The sequence below is a fragment of the Oncorhynchus mykiss genome, chromosome 26, assembly GCF_057628025.1.
Source record: "Oncorhynchus mykiss isolate SJ-2025 chromosome 26, ASM5762802v1, whole genome shotgun sequence".
Classification (NCBI taxonomy): Eukaryota; Metazoa; Chordata; class Actinopteri; order Salmoniformes; family Salmonidae; genus Oncorhynchus; species Oncorhynchus mykiss.
The window spans coordinates 18762786-18780048 of record NC_143047.1 but is presented as its reverse complement, the minus strand read 5'-3'; the positions used below and the strand labels follow the sequence as shown (position 1 = coordinate 18780048).

General features: G+C 42.4%; 1 protein-coding gene across 4 annotated transcripts in view; it reads left to right on the top strand.

Moving 5' to 3' along the window:
- LOC110506526 (AP-1 complex subunit gamma-1) overlaps window positions 1–17263 on the top strand; it is a 27711-nt gene extending 10448 nt beyond the window's left edge. For 3 of the 4 annotated variants that reach the window (XM_090222317.1, XM_090222319.1, XM_021586202.3), the window contains exons 2-22: window positions 628–831; window positions 1982–2106; window positions 2814–2955; window positions 4731–4827; window positions 5531–5607; window positions 6804–6899; window positions 6995–7075; window positions 7163–7317; window positions 7429–7542; window positions 7716–7856; window positions 8421–8475; window positions 8760–8882; window positions 9118–9207; window positions 9336–9460; window positions 9586–9690; window positions 9804–9945; window positions 10641–10767; window positions 11113–11208; window positions 11430–11590; window positions 11780–11878; window positions 12044–17263. In XM_090222317.1, coding sequence (XP_090078443.1) covers window positions 631–831; window positions 1982–2106; window positions 2814–2955; window positions 4731–4827; window positions 5531–5607; window positions 6804–6899; window positions 6995–7075; window positions 7163–7317; window positions 7429–7542; window positions 7716–7856; window positions 8421–8475; window positions 8760–8882; window positions 9118–9207; window positions 9336–9460; window positions 9586–9690; window positions 9804–9945; window positions 10641–10767; window positions 11113–11208; window positions 11430–11590; window positions 11780–11878; window positions 12044–12145 — 2454 coding nt within the window. In that variant the 5' untranslated portion in view covers window positions 628–630 and the 3' untranslated portion in view covers window positions 12146–17263. Of the gene's footprint in view, window positions 1–609; window positions 832–1981; window positions 2107–2813; window positions 2956–4730; window positions 4828–5530; window positions 5608–6803; window positions 6900–6994; window positions 7076–7162; window positions 7318–7428; window positions 7543–7715; window positions 7857–8420; window positions 8476–8759; window positions 8883–9117; window positions 9208–9335; window positions 9461–9585; window positions 9691–9803; window positions 9946–10640; window positions 10768–11112; window positions 11209–11429; window positions 11591–11779; window positions 11879–12043 lie in introns of all 4 variants that reach the window. The other variant, XM_090222318.1, reaches the window with a different exon arrangement.

The following is a 17263-nucleotide window of genomic DNA, read 5'->3' as shown; positions in this document are numbered from 1 at the left end:
ATTTAATCACCCTCCACTGGTTTGAAACCTTAGTGCTCTCTTCACAAGCTTCTGAGCAAGGAATTCTCCATGTCCTTGTCACATTTGAGGGTGTACTCACAGAACAATGCTAATTTGCTATTCAAATATTTATAATCACATAGGCTGCCAAAAATACAATTACAAGAGTATACATCTATCTTATAGAATGAGTGAACACCCATGGCTTCCTAATGATAACTATAATGAGCTAGACAGAAGTGGTGGTCAGGTGATTTTACTAGCCCCCCAGCTACTTGCACTTTAACTCAGAAATGCATGAAGACAGACACTCTGTGGACCCACATCGGCCCAGGCATTCATGTTAATGGATTTGTCTTCTTTATTTACATTTTACGTCTGTAGTAACGCCATAAGCAATACAAATGTTTGAGAAACAAAAAAGTTACTGATCTTATTGTCATTTTTTCCATACTTTCAGAATAACATAGGTCTACTTTCATCTACCGGTTGTCAGATTAGAATGTGACTTTGCAGTATGGCCCTTGTTTAAAAAAAAAAGTGCAGCAGTTGGCTCTCGCCCAGCCAGTGCCTTCCCTTCACCAAGGCCCCCTGTGCCAACATGTTTAGTTTCTCCGTGTTTTCCAGAGGATGCCAGCGCCGATCAGACTGCGGGAGCTGATCCGGACCATCCGGACGGCTCGGACCCAGGCAGAGGAGCGTGAGATGATCCAGAAAGAGTGTGCTGCCATACGCTCGTCCTTCAGAGAGGAAGACAACACTTACCGCTGTAGAAATGTGGCTAAGCTACTCTACATGCACATGCTGGGCTACCCAGCGCACTTTGGGCAGGTATGTTTAAAAATAACACTATGTTCTTAATTTATTAACCAACATCTGTGACTGTCTTGTTGTTTCTGGCAGTGAATGTGTCTCTTGCTGAAGAGAGCAGTTTTGTGAACGGATTACTATGACTGCATGGCCAGGCACGACTCCAACACCATCATCAATTTTGCCGATGACACAACAGTGGTCACCAACAACGATGAGACAGCCTATAGGGAGGAGGTCCGAGACCTGGTTGTGTGGTGCCAGAACAACAACCTCTCCCTTAACGTGATCAAGACAAATTGTGGACTACAGGAAAAGGAGGACCGAGCACGCCCCCATTCTCATCGACAGGGCTGTAGTGGAACAGGTTGAGCGCTTGAAGTTCCTTGGTGTCCACATCACCAACAAACTATCATGGTCCAAACACACTAAGGCAGTTGTGAAGAGGGCACAACAAAGCCTTTTCCCCTCAGGAGACTGAAAAGATTTGGCATGAGTCCTCAGATCCTCAAAAGGTTCTACAGCTGCACCATCGAGAGCATCCAGACGGGTTGCATCACTGCCTGGTATGGCAACTGCTCGGCCTCCGACCGCAAGGCACTACAGAGGGTAGTGCGTACGGCCCATTACATCACTGGGGCCAAGCTTCCTGCCATCCAGGACCTCTATACCAGGCGGTGTCAGAGGAAGGCCCTAAAAATTGTCCCAAGACTCCAGTCACCCATGTCATAGACTGTTCTCTCTACTACCGCATGGCAAGCGGTACCAGAGCGCCAAGTCGAGGTCCTAAAGGCTTTTTAACAGCTTCTACTTCCAAGCCTCTTGAGACTCCTGAACAGCTAATCAAAGGGCTACCCATACCCCTCTTACGCTGCTGCTACTGTCTGTTTATAATCTATGCATAGTCACTTTAACTCTACCTACATGTACATATTACCTCGACGAACCAGTGCCCCCAAACATTGACTCTGTACCGGTACCCCCTGTATATAGGCGCGCTTGTTATTTTACTGCTGCCGTTTAATAATTTGTTACTTTTATTTTACATTTTCTACTTAATGCTTTTAGGGGAAAAATAAATAAACCTTTTGGTTAAGGGTGTGTAAGTAAGCATTTCACTGTTGTATTTGGCGCATGGGACATTCAAATTGATTTGAGTTTTGTTTTCCAGCTTGAGTGCCTGAAGTTGATTGCGTCCCAGAAGTTCACTGACAAGCGGATAGGGTACCTGGGAGCCATGCTACTGTTGGATGAGAGGCAGGACGTCCATCTACTAATGACAAACTGCATCAAGAAGTAAGGCAGGCCAGAACCGCATTGGCTACATACATACAATTATTTGTAGTGTAGAGATGAGAGCTGTGCTGCAGGAGGTGGTGATGTGCACCAATGGCAGTATTCTGTTACTGCCAGAATTGTTACTCATGAGTGGTGCTCTCGTCAGCAGCGTGCACTTCTGATGTTGGATATGGAAACAGCCCCATAACCTGCCGGATCAGCTGTTGCGTCTTTTTCTCGATCTCTTGCTCTCATGCACATTTTTCTTCTTTCCTGTCTCCCCTGCTCTATCCTTCATCTTCCCTTTTCACCCACCTCTCCCTGTCTATCTATCTTTCCTCTTTCTCTTCTACATCTCAGCGCCATCCTATATCTCTGATCTGTTATCTCCCTATGAACGGAGACACAGCCACATTCCAAAGTCTAAGTTGAAAACGAAACGAGACCGGGCATTTGCCATTAAGACCCTTAGACTTTGGAATGGTCTGCCAGAGATCAGGCTTTCAGATTCAGTGCCTATTTTTAAATCCCTGTTGAAGACACACTTTTATAAAGATGCTTTTAATGTATGATTTTTAATTAATTATCTTTTTTTCATTCTCCTTCCTCCAGTCTTTATTTCTTTGCTAGTACTTTTATTTTATGATGTGAAGCTCTTACTTTATACACTATATAAAGTTATTATTATCTGCTATCCACTCATTCTTCCCCCTGTCCTTCCTCAGTGATCTGAATCACAGCACACAGTATGTCCAGGGCCTGGCCTTGTGCACCCTGGGCTGCATGGGTTCCTCAGAGATGTGTCGAGACCTGGCTGGAGAGGTGGAGAAGCTGCTCAAAACCTCCAACTCCTACCTGAGGAAAAAGGTACCTCATTCTCACCTAGCCCACATTCACTCTTTACAAAGTAGTGTTAGTCAGGTGGTTAGTTTGATGTGTGTCAGCAGACCTGCCAACCTGCACACAATTTGAGGTCAAAGTATGCTGGTATGAAAAACTACCCTAAAATACGCTTCTATTGGTATAACCGTCTGAAGTTGGAGCTGAGCCAATCAGGACTTTGGCGAGGATAAAACATCTCTAGCTTTCCATTCCGGCACGCCCCCTGTAGTCGTAGTAGTCTACTAATTTCCTCCCTCGAGCTGAATGGCAGCTCTCCACTTTGTCCGTTGATACCGCTGATGTGTGACGAATAAGGCTAGGGAAAATGGATAATGAACTATTTGGTGAATACATTTTCCAAAATTGTATGTGTTAATCAAGCACGTGACCACCATTATTTCGTAGTTAGCTCCTTCGCCATTAAGACAAATGTAGTTGGCTAGTGTTAAGTCAACAGACATGGCAGAGAGAGCTGTTCTGCTAATACTGTCCTTCACAGAAAGTTATATTAGACTGTGTTAAGATTAGTACGCCTATGTTGATTTAATCAGTTGTTGATCTGGCCTCTTGATCCAGCTGTATGTCAACAGTAGGTAATGTTGTGATAATAATCAGTTGTTGATCTGGCCTCTTGATCCAGCTGTATGTCAACAGTAGGTAATGTTGTGATAATAATCAGTTGTTGATCTGGCCTCTTGATCCAGCTGTATGTCAACAGTAGGTAATGTTGTGATAATAATCAGTTGTTGATCTGGCCTCTTGATCCAGCTGTATGTCAACAGTAGGTAATGTTGTGATAATACTCAGTTGTTGATCTGGCCTCTTGATCCAGCTGTATGTCAACAGTAGGTAATGTTGTGATAATAATCAGTTGTTGATCTGGCCTCTTGATCCAGCTGTATGTCAACAGTAGGTAATGTTGTGATAATAATCAGTTCACCAATGACGAGGCATGTTGATTGATGGTAGCCTAGTAGTCAGACCTTGATGGATGAGGTCAGGGATGGAGATCTGAAACAAACTGATATAGGCCTAGTTCAGTTGTTTCATATTCCAAACAGCCTACAGTAAGCTAAACCACTACATTCCATCCTGTAATTGAATTATTCTAAATGTTCTCCCCAAACAAAATTAAGGATCCAGTTTGTTTTTACTAGACTATCCACATACATACACCTATTAATTTGAATAATCAAAAAACCCAAAATGTAACCTAGAAAAATGTGAGTGTCATTGAGATCACCAATTTCATTTAATTTCTCTCTCGCTCAAAAGTTTTAGAACATCTACTGATTCATATTTTTACTTTTTTCTACATTGTAGAAAAATAGTGAAGACATCAAAACTAAACAAATCTAAATATATTTGATATTCTTTAAATAGCCTTCCTTTGCCTTGATGACAGCTTGGCACACTCCTGTCATTCTCTCAACCAGCTTCATTAGGTAGTCACCTGGAATACATTTCAATTAGAGATGTACCTTTAAGTTAATTTGTGGAATTCCTTTCTTTCCTTGATGTGTTTTGAGCCAATAAGTTGTGTTGTGATAAGGTATGGTTGGTATACAGAAGATAGCCCTATATGGTAAAGTGCATTTGCCTATGATTTGAGCAGTGTGGGTGTTGCGCGTGCACCGTCGTGGGAGCCGGGGGTGCCGCCACGCTAAAGCCGTAGTCATTAAAAAGTATTTAAAGTTTGCAGGTCTGCGCTTGCACGTCATAGTTGAGGACTTTGAAAACATTTAGAATTTTCTCCCCAGGCGGCGTTGTGTGCAGTCCACGTCATCAGGAAGGTCCCAGAGCTGATGGAGATGTTCCTCCCAGCCACAAAGAACCTGCTGAGTGAGAAGAACCACGGTGAGACAACCGGGGGCTGGGGGCAACTGGGTCCTGCACAGAGAGCATTGGGTTTGGTCACTCACAGGTAAAATGGGGATGCTGTGTCCTTCAAAGGGATAATTGGGCTGGTGCCCTCTATACAGTTGAAATGTCCTTCAGTGACGAGAGTTGGATTAATGACTGTGTCCTGATGAGCTGTGGAGCTGCTGCGTCCTTCAGTTTTAAATTGATCACCTCGGGTGTTTTCACTAGACACTGATGGTTGTCATAATACAATGGCTGATGTTCTGACAGCTTTATAAAGCGGTGCTCTTGTCAGAACCAGTGTTATCACTTCGAATATGTTTCTAAACGAGTTTGATAGATGAAGTTGCCCCTAAACATTGTAAGGTCAGTTTTGTGTTTTCCCCTCAATGGTCAAGGTAAGGATTTGGAGAGTTGATGCTAGATATATACCTGTAGTCGTTTTTGTAGTGCTAAAATAGGGCTTAATGGCATTAAACTGGAACTTACTAAGAGTGAGAATCCAGACTATAAACCACCACAACGGAACAAACAAACAGCTTCCCCCATAGACTGTTCCTTATTTGAGTAACAATGCTGTGACATTGCTAAAATGTTCACTCACAGGGAATTGGCAAGGAAATTTGTGCAAATTTGTTAACTACTACGGTTCACCAGGGATGCTGTTTTCAAACTAGTTTCTCTTTGTCTCCTTAAGGTGTTCTCCACACTTCTGTTGTCCTCCTCACTGAAATGTGTGAAAGAAGTCCTGACATGCTCTTACACTTCAGAAAGGTATGGATAGCCACCATCTAATTAGTGAAATTACTGCTATCAAGAGTTTTTGGGTTACAGCGCAGGTCTTCAGGGAGTTAATTAAGCATTTGTCCTTAGCTCACTCTACAATTCATTCTCCCTTAGTATTCATTTTCCTTTCACTATGACTGTTTTGGATATACTTCAAACATATGTTGCATTTTGAAACCTTGGATTACATTTTCCCATAGGGTTTGCTCTACATTCATAGTAGGCCTATGTCTCAGTCGTATCTCCTTGCCTCGCTTATTTCCTCGCTGTATCTCTAGTGGCTCTGTACCTCTTTCCCTTAGCCATAACAACCTTGAGCCAGTCTCCCACCCCTCATGTTCATGATCAGAACATGACTTTGAGCTCTCTAAAAGTGAATCTTCCCTAACATCTACCTCATATTTTTTCTGTCATTTGTCTTTGTTACAATTCCTGCATTGTGTTAGAATGAGAAGGTAAGAGTACATTCTGGTTTCATAGCTGGTGCATGCTGTAACTAGTAATAACTTCACACGGTCACCGTAGATGTAATCAAATCTATGTTCCGTCAAGTTCCTTTTTGTCTTTTTGATTTCTTTGACTTTTACAGCGGTCATATGTTGTTCTCTTTTGATATCATGACAGAATTTTTTTAATGTTTCTTAGACATCTCTCACTATTGTCAATGTGTCATCATTAACCTAATGTCTAACTCATTTGATCACCGTATGTTGAAAACAACATGATGGGTCTGTTTTCAGTTGATCACCTCAGGTGTTTTCACTAGACACTGATGGTTTTATGTTTGTTAAAAGGGAGGTATGTGTCTGTATACGTACAAATATATATTTCAGAAAATTTGCACCAATGCGAATATATTTGTCTATGAATACTCTTGCCTAGCATTCCTGGTAAGAATTATGATGAGGGTTCTATTTCATCCAGGTGTGATTGAATGTGACATCACTGTTCGATTAGCTTTTCAAAACTCAACATCCTAACCCAATGTTTTCATACAATCAATGTTGTCTTGATTACCATAACCCAGAAATGTAAGTTACATTGATGATTTAAATCAAGAGAATGTGAAGAATAACTGCACATTCTACACAATACTTTGTCCAGTTATTTCAGTAACAAGGTAGGACACCGATTCCTCAGACACTTGACCTTGGCACCCCTCTCCTGTTGTTGGTCTTTTGTAGTTGGTTCCACAGCTGGTGAGAATCCTGAAGAACCTGATCATGTCTGGTTACTCTCCTGAGCATGATGTGTCTGGCATCAGTGACCCCTTCCTGCAGGTGAGACCTTTGACCTTGTGTTTCGTGCCAATCATTTGATCTTCTGTAACAAACTTGGCTAGGCCAGTCAGTGATGCCCCTTGACCTCATTGCAGGTGCGGATATTGAGACTATTGCGAATTCTGGGCAGGAGTGATGACGACTCAAGTGAAGCAATGAATGACATTCTTGCACAGGTGAGAAGAGAGGTTAATCAATAGAACTCGAGGCTTACTGCCCTAGAGATATGACTAATCGGACTAATGGTTTCTTCGCCCTTGTAGGTGGCAACCAACACCGAGACCAGTAAAAATGTAGGCAATGCAATCCTCTATGAGACAGTACTGACCATAATGGACATCAAATCAGAAAGTGGATTGAGGGTGTTGGCCATCAACATACTGGGACGCTTCCTTCTCAACAATGACAAAAATATTAGGTAACACACTTGGGGAACTCATTCATTGAATGATCTGAACATAGGTCATCATAGTCCCAGGTAATATAACACTTAATGTGACTTTATGGTGTCTTTCTGTCCACCCTCAAGATATGTGGCACTGACGTCCCTACTGAAGACTGTACAGACGGACCACAATGCAGTGCAGAGGCATCGGAGCACCATTGTGGACTGTCTAAAAGACTTGGATGTGTCCATCAAGAGGTGAGACCTACACCCAAATTGAGGAGAACATGAGTGACATACAGTATAGACATTAATACATAACACACTAGTACAACACATTGCTCGTCATTGTACATGCATATCTGCACAAGATATGGGTCAGAAGATGTAGCGATTTCCTTGTCTTATCGTCCTCCCATTCTCCTCGCTAGGCGTGCGATGGAGCTGAGCTTCGCCCTGGTGAATGGGAACAACATCCGAGGCATGATGAAGGAGCTGCTCTACTTCCTGGACTCCTGTGACCCAGAATTCAAAGCGGACTGTGCATCCGGAGTCTTCCTGGCTGCAGAGAAGTAAGGCTCATGGGTGTGGTCCAGTTAGGAAGATCTGTAGAGATCAGGCTTTGCCAATCTGAAGGCTCTTGCTAGTTCCATAGCAACATTAAGCAGTTGCACCATGTGAAACCGTTCTCAACATTATCCCGGCTTGTAGGTCTTTACCACCTCATTTTGTTTGTATTGGCCTTTGCTCAGCAGTTGTAGTAGTGGTTCGAGAAGTAATAGAAGGATTAGTAGTGATTGCATGAGAGGCCATGGCAGCAGTCGTTTTTGCATGTGGGCTGTTCACACAGATCCTGACTGTATGCCTCAGTTTACTTGCATTAGGAATGTAGGCTTCGAGAATAGATTACAGCCAATGATTAACTATTGTTTCCGCAACCTCCGGTTAATGTGTGTGGCTTACTTACTAAAATGCTGTATGACGATAAATGAGTGATCCATCGTCAGAACATGACATTGTTGATACCATATATTTTCTGACAGCATCAACCTCAGGCCAATTTTTTTCACTTCATGGTTATATGATGCTCTGCTCAGTGTAATGCAGATGTGACTGATGCGTGTTCTGTTTCACAGGTATGCGCCTTCAAAAAGATGGCACATTGACACCATCATGAGAGTCCTGACAACGGTATATGTATAATTTCATCAAATACTTTTCTTTGCACAGACGATGGTGAAATACGTCATTATGCTTGACTGTTGAGTGACGAATCCTTGAGTGATCCATCGACTGAAAACTACAAATGATGATCTCATAATATCCGACAACCGCTGCTTTTTTTTTTACCATGGTGACCAAGGCTCTTGGTGTCTTGTCTTGAAAGTGTTTTTGTCGCTGGACTTACACAAAATGATCATCTGCCTCATTATCCATTTTGAGACGGGTTTCTTTTAACACCTGTTTGTGTCCAGGCGGGGAGCTATGTCCGAGACGACTCTGTCCCCAACCTCATCCAGCTCATCACCAACAGTGTGGAGATGCATGCCTACACGGTACAGAGACTCTACAAAGCCCTGCTGGATGACATCTCACAGGTCCGAGACATCTCTGGTCAAACACACGTCTTGAATGATAAGAGGAAAACACACATTGAAACAGCCCAGTAACCAGACAAATAAGAGGAACCTGACAATTAATATGTTGATTGAAACGTTATTGGATCACTAAAGATCACATTTGGAAGTAGCAAACAGTGTGCGGATGTTTCCCTTCCTCTCTGATGAGGACTGGTTACAGTGAATCTGATCTATTAGTGTTTGTCTCCCATAGCAACCACTGGTCCAGGTGTCATCCTGGTGTATAGGGGAGTATGGAGACCTGCTGGTATCTGGACAGTGTGAGGAGGAGGAGCCCATCCAGGTAGACCTCCTGAAGCACTCAATCACCTCAACTATTTCATCTAGAACGTTACACACAACGCGTCTATGTGCACTGCCGACCTCAAGAAGTCGAAATGTATTTATTTTCTCCCCCTTTGTTTGCAACAGGTGACAGAGGATGAAGTCCTGGATGTTTTGGAAGGTCTTCTTGTGTCCAACTTGTCCACCCCTGTAACCCGTGGTTACTCCCTCACTGCCATCATGAAGCTGTCTACTCGCTTCAGCAGTGTCAAGTAAGTCCATCTGTGTTGAGCAGAGAGAATATCCAACAGGTTATGATGATTTTTATCCCTTAGCTTTGAAATTAATGGATGGCAGGACGCAAACTCGGTTAACATTTGTGTCTTAAAATCTCCAGCCGAATCAAGAAGGTGGTGTCAATATACGGCAGCAGCATCGACGTGGAGCTGCAACAGAGAGCTGTGGAGTACAATGCACTTTTCAAGAAATATGATCACATGAGGTGAGTATGCCTCCAAATGTATTCCTATTCATTACAAGCACTTTTCTGTAGAAATGATTGGTGCTTCTCCTTGTCAAGGAAATGGACCTATCTTATTCTCTTCCTCTCTGAAGGCCTGCCTTACTAGAGCGAATGCCCATCATGGAGAAAACAGCCTCCAATGGCCCTACAGAGATTGTGCAGACCAATGGGGAGACAGAGCCCTCGGTGCCTGACACAAAACACCCCCCCCTAGTCACCCAGCCAGCCAACCAGGTGAGGGCAAGGTCACGTGACAAATCTGTATTTACCATTGATGGGAGGTTTTCTGTCACAGACGATGTGTTGCTGAATCAGTGGATCAACATTTGATTCAGTTCAGCGTTAGACTCAATTGAAATGTAAAAGTAATTTACATTTGAGCTGACAAATGCAGCAGCTTTTACCGTGAATGCAATCTTTGCTGATGCGTGAATAAAAAATAAAAACATGTATATTGAGCTGTAGCTCAGATCTTCAGCGATACAGATTGAATCGAGCCCTTAAGCTCTTTAAAACACACAAATGCACGTACACTCACACACATTCTTTAAGTTTTGATTTCTATTCATGTGGTGAAAGTCCACAAATCAGTGAGTCTGCTAATGCTTTTACACACTGTTCAAACAAGGACCCCTGCTGGTAGGAAAATTAAACTGCTGGGCATATCAATCTACAGATTAATATGAAGCAGTCTACATTTTCCTTTAGAGTTCTGATTTGAGTTACAAAATATTTTACCATCTGTCATGTTTTAAAACAAAGTATAAATTAGATTTTATTCAGAGCACTGTTGTTTTGTCCAAATCCTCCCTGCATTACAGGTTCAATCTACACATCCTCCCTGTTTTACAGGTTCAATCTACACATCCTCCCTGTTTTACAGGTTCAATCTACATGTGCTTTATTATTTGGTTTCTCTTCTGTTCCAGGCTAATGACTTGTTAGACCTGCTGGGAGGTAATGATGTGGTGCCTGTGATCCAAACCACCCTGCCCACCAAGCCTGCCTCGGCTGGAGGAGAGCTGCTCGACCTATTGGGGGACCTCTCACTGTCTAGTAGGACCAGTCTCTCTCTCTTTCTCTCCTTTTCTTTCTCTCACTCACGCACTCATTCACTTTCTTTCTCTCTAGCCCCAAGCACAGGTGGACCAACCTTGGTCAGGGCAACTTGATTGGTTTCTTTTCTTTCATTGCAGTGTCTCACTGTTCACCACCTATTCTCTCTGTCACCCTGCCTGCACCTTCCTTCATAAAGAAACCACATTAGTCACGCCACATCCTGCTTGACTTGGTCAGGAATCAACTTGTCTTGTGAACTATCACCAGTGGTATCACTGTTATGTCTGTGTGTGGTTCCCTGTACCCTGTTGGAACCCCCAGTGTTGTTGTCCCCCTCCCTAGGTGGTCCAGCTCCTGCCCCCTCTGTGCCCATCTCCCAGCCCCCCTTCCTCCTGGATGGCCTCTCCTCACAGCCCCTGTTTAATGATATTTCAGCAGGTGAGAGCTTGCACTTATCAGTGAAGCTTTCAAATTTCTAATTTGATCCAAAGCCAACCACTCTCCCATGTTGTTTAGCAAGTAGAGTACTGTGTCATTATGTATCCATTTTAAAACAATGTGACCTTTATACAAGTTTCTAGAATGTTTTTTAGGGGTTATCGTGTTTGGTACTACTTTTTCACTCTGAATTGTATTGACTTGTGCGTTCTTGTCTTTAGCTATTCCCCCCATGACAGCGTATAGCAAGAATGGCCTGAAAATAGAATTCACCTTTGAGAGGGCCAATCCAAACCCGAACATAGCAGTCATCACTATCCACGCCACCAACACCACCGAGGCTGACATGACAGAGTTTGTTTTCCAGGCTGCGGTTCCAAAGGTGAGCCATGACTGGACAGTCACATTTGTATAACTATGTAATATTAAGAAAAATCTGTGTGGTTCTATCATTGACCTCTGTAGCATTGTACAGCTTAGTCAAAGTTGGGAATATGCAGGCAGGCGTATGTCCTACGAAGCAGACTTGGCAGGAGCAGTCTTTTACGCTCTGTGTGTCCCTCTCCTTCAGACATTCCAGCTGCAGCTCTTGTCCCCTAGCAGTAATATTGTCCCAGCACTCAACCAGGGAAGCGTCACACAGGTCATCAGAGTTCTCAACCCACAGAAGGTATGAGCTGTTCCTGTCTGTCCTCATCTTCCTCACATTCTTATTCAGTTTCCTGATCTATTGGTGCTATCAGAGGAATTTAGTGCAGAGGGCTCCTCTAGAGTTCAGCTCTACATTGAGTAGTTCATATTGCTTTAATAAACATGTCTTTCTCATGATTTACAGCAACAACTCCGCATGAGGGTCAAGCTGACGTACACCCACAAAGGCTCACCTATCCAAGATCTGGCCGAGGTCAACAACTTTCCTCCTCAGTCCTGGCAATGATGACAGTGCCCTCTCGCGCTTAAAGACCCCGCCAAGGGAACTATGGGAAAGATCCCCCCCCCCTTACCCAGACTGATCCCCTGTGACATCACTGCAGACTGCTGCCCTGGGGTTGCATGGGAAGCAGCGGAATGTCAAACACACAAAAAGCCGATGGTATGAAGACCATGATGACGACAACCACAACGACAGCAATGACGATAGGCATCACCAGAAATATGTGAAAACATATTCATTTACTAACCCTTCTTTTCCTTGATTGGTTTCACCTCAATCTGTCTGCTTTGCAGTTGCCACTATTTCCATCTCCTCGCCCTCTCAATGCACGTACGCCCACATTGCACTCTCTGTGGTACGCCCACCCCTCTAAGGCGCCATAGAAAAGAGCTGTTGACAATGAGCACTTGATTAAGCAGTCTGTTTTTTCTTTTGTTTCACGTTTTTAATCTTACAGGAATTTAACATGGGTATATATATTTTTGTACCTATTTTCAAGTCTGAATGAGGTGCAACTTAATTAACTCTATGAAATTTGCACACTGTCCATTCACCACTTTCCCAAATTGGGTTTGGAAACTTGGAGTACTTTGGCTCTCAGTATTTTATCTAGTTTGTAATCCAATGTGACTATAACACATTCTATTATAAAGATCTCCAGCTCTATGCTTCAAATGCAAGGTCTTCGGGTTGCAATACAAAGGTTAATCTCTCATGAACAGATTCTGGGTGTAAACCGAAGAATCTGTTGGGATGGAATGCGTAGAATCAGTTTTTGTCACTGATTATCTGGATGTATCAGGATTGGCCGAAGGCGGTGCTTAAACTTTGACTGCTTCGCTTGTGTGGGGAAATTGGTGGACGTGGGGGGCTTTGGTTAAGGGTTTCCTTTTGCGAGGGTGGAGACTTCGCAAACCGCAACTTCCAATTTCTAATACGTGTGGACTCACAACTACATCACGCAGCTGACCAAATTATGCCAGATTTTAGTCCTGCGTTAACCTGGTCTGCTCTTTTACATCCATTAACTTTGGCAGCAGAAGGATTTTAAAGACGCAGAGCACTCATTCATTTTGGGGTTAACTTAATTTGACCCTCCATCTCACGAGTGATTTAAAGGCAAAAGGTGTGTGGAGTCATTTTGAATTACATCAGTTTTCTCTGTTGAAATCAGTTTGAGAGTTGTTTGAATCCCACTCACCTTGGTTTGCCAGAAAGGCCTCTCAGCAGGGTTGAGATACTGTAAATGGCTGGAGTGAATTTGTTTGTCATGGGCTGGCTAACACAGAGTATGGTTCCATTTTCTTTAGTTTGGTCAGCAGTGTGGTAGCCATAGCACGGCACATCTTGTAAAAGTTTATTTTCTGAGGTGGAATCTAGAGGATGGACATTTCTACTTTGTTTGACTGTCCTGTATAGCACCGTTTCCCCCACCTAGATGGGCACTATTTACAGTTTCTTCCATCCACCTTTATAATTCAACGGTTAATTGCTTAGATCAAGCTGAGGTTATTGAAGCAATATGGATATTGTATATCAGTGCAGGTCTGAGACACATCTTAGTTAAAGGAAAATCTTTAAACATAGTTTCATTGAATACATTAACTTTGGAAGTACTGAATCTTCCATGCATCTGAACAAACAGCCGGAAATGTAAGATTTACAGCTTTGGGTCGTCAATATCTCTCTTTTAAGACTATTAACCTGGCTGGACATAGCCAGCCTAGAGACGACATGTACATTAAGTCTATTTTGAATGTAGTTATATGCACTGAATGCTTTTTCTTTGCAGGCTTTTTCTGTGGCTGTCCTCTCTGAGGGCGCTGGCCATTTTGTTGGCACTATTTTTGTGGTAGTATGATTATTATTATTTTTTGCAGTGATTTGTCTTAATTCTGATATCAGACAATAATGTTTATGTGCCTTTTGACATAACTAGTTGGGAAGTCCTTAAACTGGTCTGATCTGTGTGACGAGGGTTTGTGTGTCAGGGAGTGCTTATTGTGGGTTATATCCTGACTAGAGAGCAGGCAAGACAGACAGGCTGGATGGGAGGTAGGAGTCGAAGAATGTGCCCTTTTTATTTTATTGACATCTCCCACTGAGTTTCTAGCATTTAGAGTGGAAATGATGGAGTCGGATATCAGTGTAGCTTGGTGTGATTCCTTGGCTGTCATACTTCTCTAAATCAGAATCCCGACCAAGCTGTCGGAAGCATTAACCTGAATACCTCACAATGTTTTCTCTTCCTGTTAACTATCAACAGCACAGTACCTGGATAGCTGCATTTAGTCTTCTGTATGATCTGCAATCAAGTGGGCACCTGTAGGACATCTCATTACTAACACGCTTAGCTGCCCCATGATGCTGTGTGTTCAGACCTTCAGATGTTCAATCGCACTATATGCTTATTGATAGTCACTATGCTACACTATCAACCTTTTGTGACCAAATCGGAGATGCTATTAGCGTTGGAAATAAGCTTTGGAAATATTTTGAGCAATGATATGTGTATATGGAGAAAACGATTTTCATTCTATTAGTCATCTTTTTTTCTGTTTTTGATTAAATGCTATATTGGGTTTTTCTGTATATATTGAGGGCTTTTAAGGTTAGTCAAATATCCTTTCTTTTATCCCTTTTTATTTTTAGATACCAACCATTTTCTAAGACTTCCAATTACTCACGGTGTATATTGTCTTAATAGATCTTAGTCTAAAATATGGTCTAAAAAGACTTCCCTATTTCATCAGTCATCACAAAAGATATATAATCGGCTGCCTGTACATTGTATATTATTGTAAAGCAAAACAACACAGAAGATGATCAAATGAAATAAAACCCCATTTGAAGACTTACACAGATTAGCTAAGGACTATAATTGTATACATGTATGTAAAAAAGAATCATCTTGAAACGATGCAAATGAGCTGCATCCTCTTCATAAGTTTGGATGCATCTTTTTTTCCTGCAGATTTTAGTGGGTGATTAGGCTGCTATTGGTTTTTATACATGTCCTCTTAAGGTTTGGTTGGGCAGAACTGGTGTTGTCTGTGAGTGATGTACTGTACTACTGAGAGGTCTGTGAGCTGAGCACAGTGCTGCACAGTGACCGAGGTGGCACCTTGTCGGTATTCGTGGTCCTCAGAAAGGCCTAATCTGTTTTCATATGCCCCTTAAGAGGAGTAGGCCTCTTGCTAAGATGCTGTAATGCCTCGCTTGGTCTGTAATGTGCTTTATCGTTTTTTTTCTCTCCCCAGCAAAAGTAATTGGAGAAAATGAATGTTGTCAGACATGCAAGCTAATTAAATGACGGATGACCTACCTACAGTGCACGTGGTCCTTCTAAGAGAACGATTCTCATTGTTGGCCCCCTTTTAAGTCTCTCTCTGTGTTTTTCTTCAGTCCTATAGATTCTCTCCCCATTCATCTGGCATCTCACCTCCCCACATTAATTGTATTGGATTTCAGAGACGTGAGAATGGGCCCAGAGTTTCTCTGAAGTGTTGAGTGAGGTCTTTTATTTTACCCTTGTGATGCTGTTGCACGTACCTTCTATTGTAAGATGGGGATTGAATATCCTGAGTATTTTCAGGCTATGAGAAGTTTAATCTGTGTGGTGGATATGGTTCATTAGGTCGTAAGGCCTTGTCCCCTCATGTGGTTGACAGATACAATGTGCTCTTGGCTGCCTGTCATCATCCACTCTTACTGGGTCTGTTCATCGCTCCTGGTGACTGCATTAAGGAACCCGTCTTATGGACTGGTTTGTACGGCTCAAAGAGAGCAGAGAATAGGCCTGGTTCTGTTACAGGGACCGGGCCAGCGGGGCAGTTGAAGTTCAGGCTCTCTTAGAGGAAATAAGATCCTTTCTATTTATTGAAATCCAATTCAAAAATCAGGACTGAAGTGTGAGGCTGATCTCTCTGCTGTGTGTATGGCCTTTTTGTGTCTACATTCTTTTCAGGAGACCTGTGATCTTAATGCAGTGCTGCTTAACCTGTTCTTGTGATATGACACAACTAGAACACTGAAATGAAGCTGCATGTTAGCTGTGCTGTGAGCTCATTTCCACAAGGGGGAGCTGGTCAAGATAGAAGACTGTAGGGAAGGGAAAGATCTCATACTTGTACCTTGTCTTGAATGTTGTTTTTATCCGTTCGATTCCATCAATCGTGTTGCACCAGTTAACGCTTTTAAGGATACAGTACCCCCATATAGTTTTAAATGAAGGTGAAATCCCATTGGTTTGGACACTGCATCTTTAAAAAGGACATTTGTAAAGTCAAGAACCCTTCAGAGGTCTGAGCAGCTTTTGAAGCGTTTTGTTTGTCTAATCAGCCTGTGTGTGTGTGTGTGTGTGTGTGTGTGTGTGTGTGTAAATATCTGAGTGTGTTGGCATGTCTTGCTACAGTCACCTAGTAAGGACATGAAATTGGCTGCAAGGATTTTAATTCACAACTTCAGAGCTGCATGTGAGAACCAATGTAAATAGTGTCATTTCTACTCTAAGTAATCCTCTTTTTGAAATGCAAGAAAAGGTCCCATTTTTCAACAAATCCAACACACCACCTTGTTGGGTTGTACATTTGAAAATGTTTGTTGTTGTTGGTGGTGGAAGGGGTTAAAAGTGCACACCACTCATTCGGATGTAATTGTTTTTTACTTCTATATTTGGCCAGGTGAATTCTCTGTGTGTAAAGGGGTTTGAAGGCGCATTTGACTTTAGCCACTATTATCCCGTTCCCTGTGAAATCATAAAGCGTCCATTGTACTTTTGAAAGAGAATCTGAATATGTAACCCTCAGATTTATCCCGACTATACGACAACATATCTGATTTGAGAAGGGGAGGACATTTTTTTTTTTGAAATTCCCTTTTCCAGACAGGTTTAACATTTTGAACTGAATCAGAGTCCCATGTCTTCAAGGTGGGTGTGAATGGACTGAAAATATGAATAATAATGATGATGATGATGATGATGATGATGATGATGATGATGATTAAAGCTGAGAGGCTGTGTGTATATATATATGGGATATTTTAGACTTATGCTGTGTATTATTGTCTTTGGGTTGGAGGAAATGATGATCAAGAGTATAAATAAAAAGTCAAACAAAA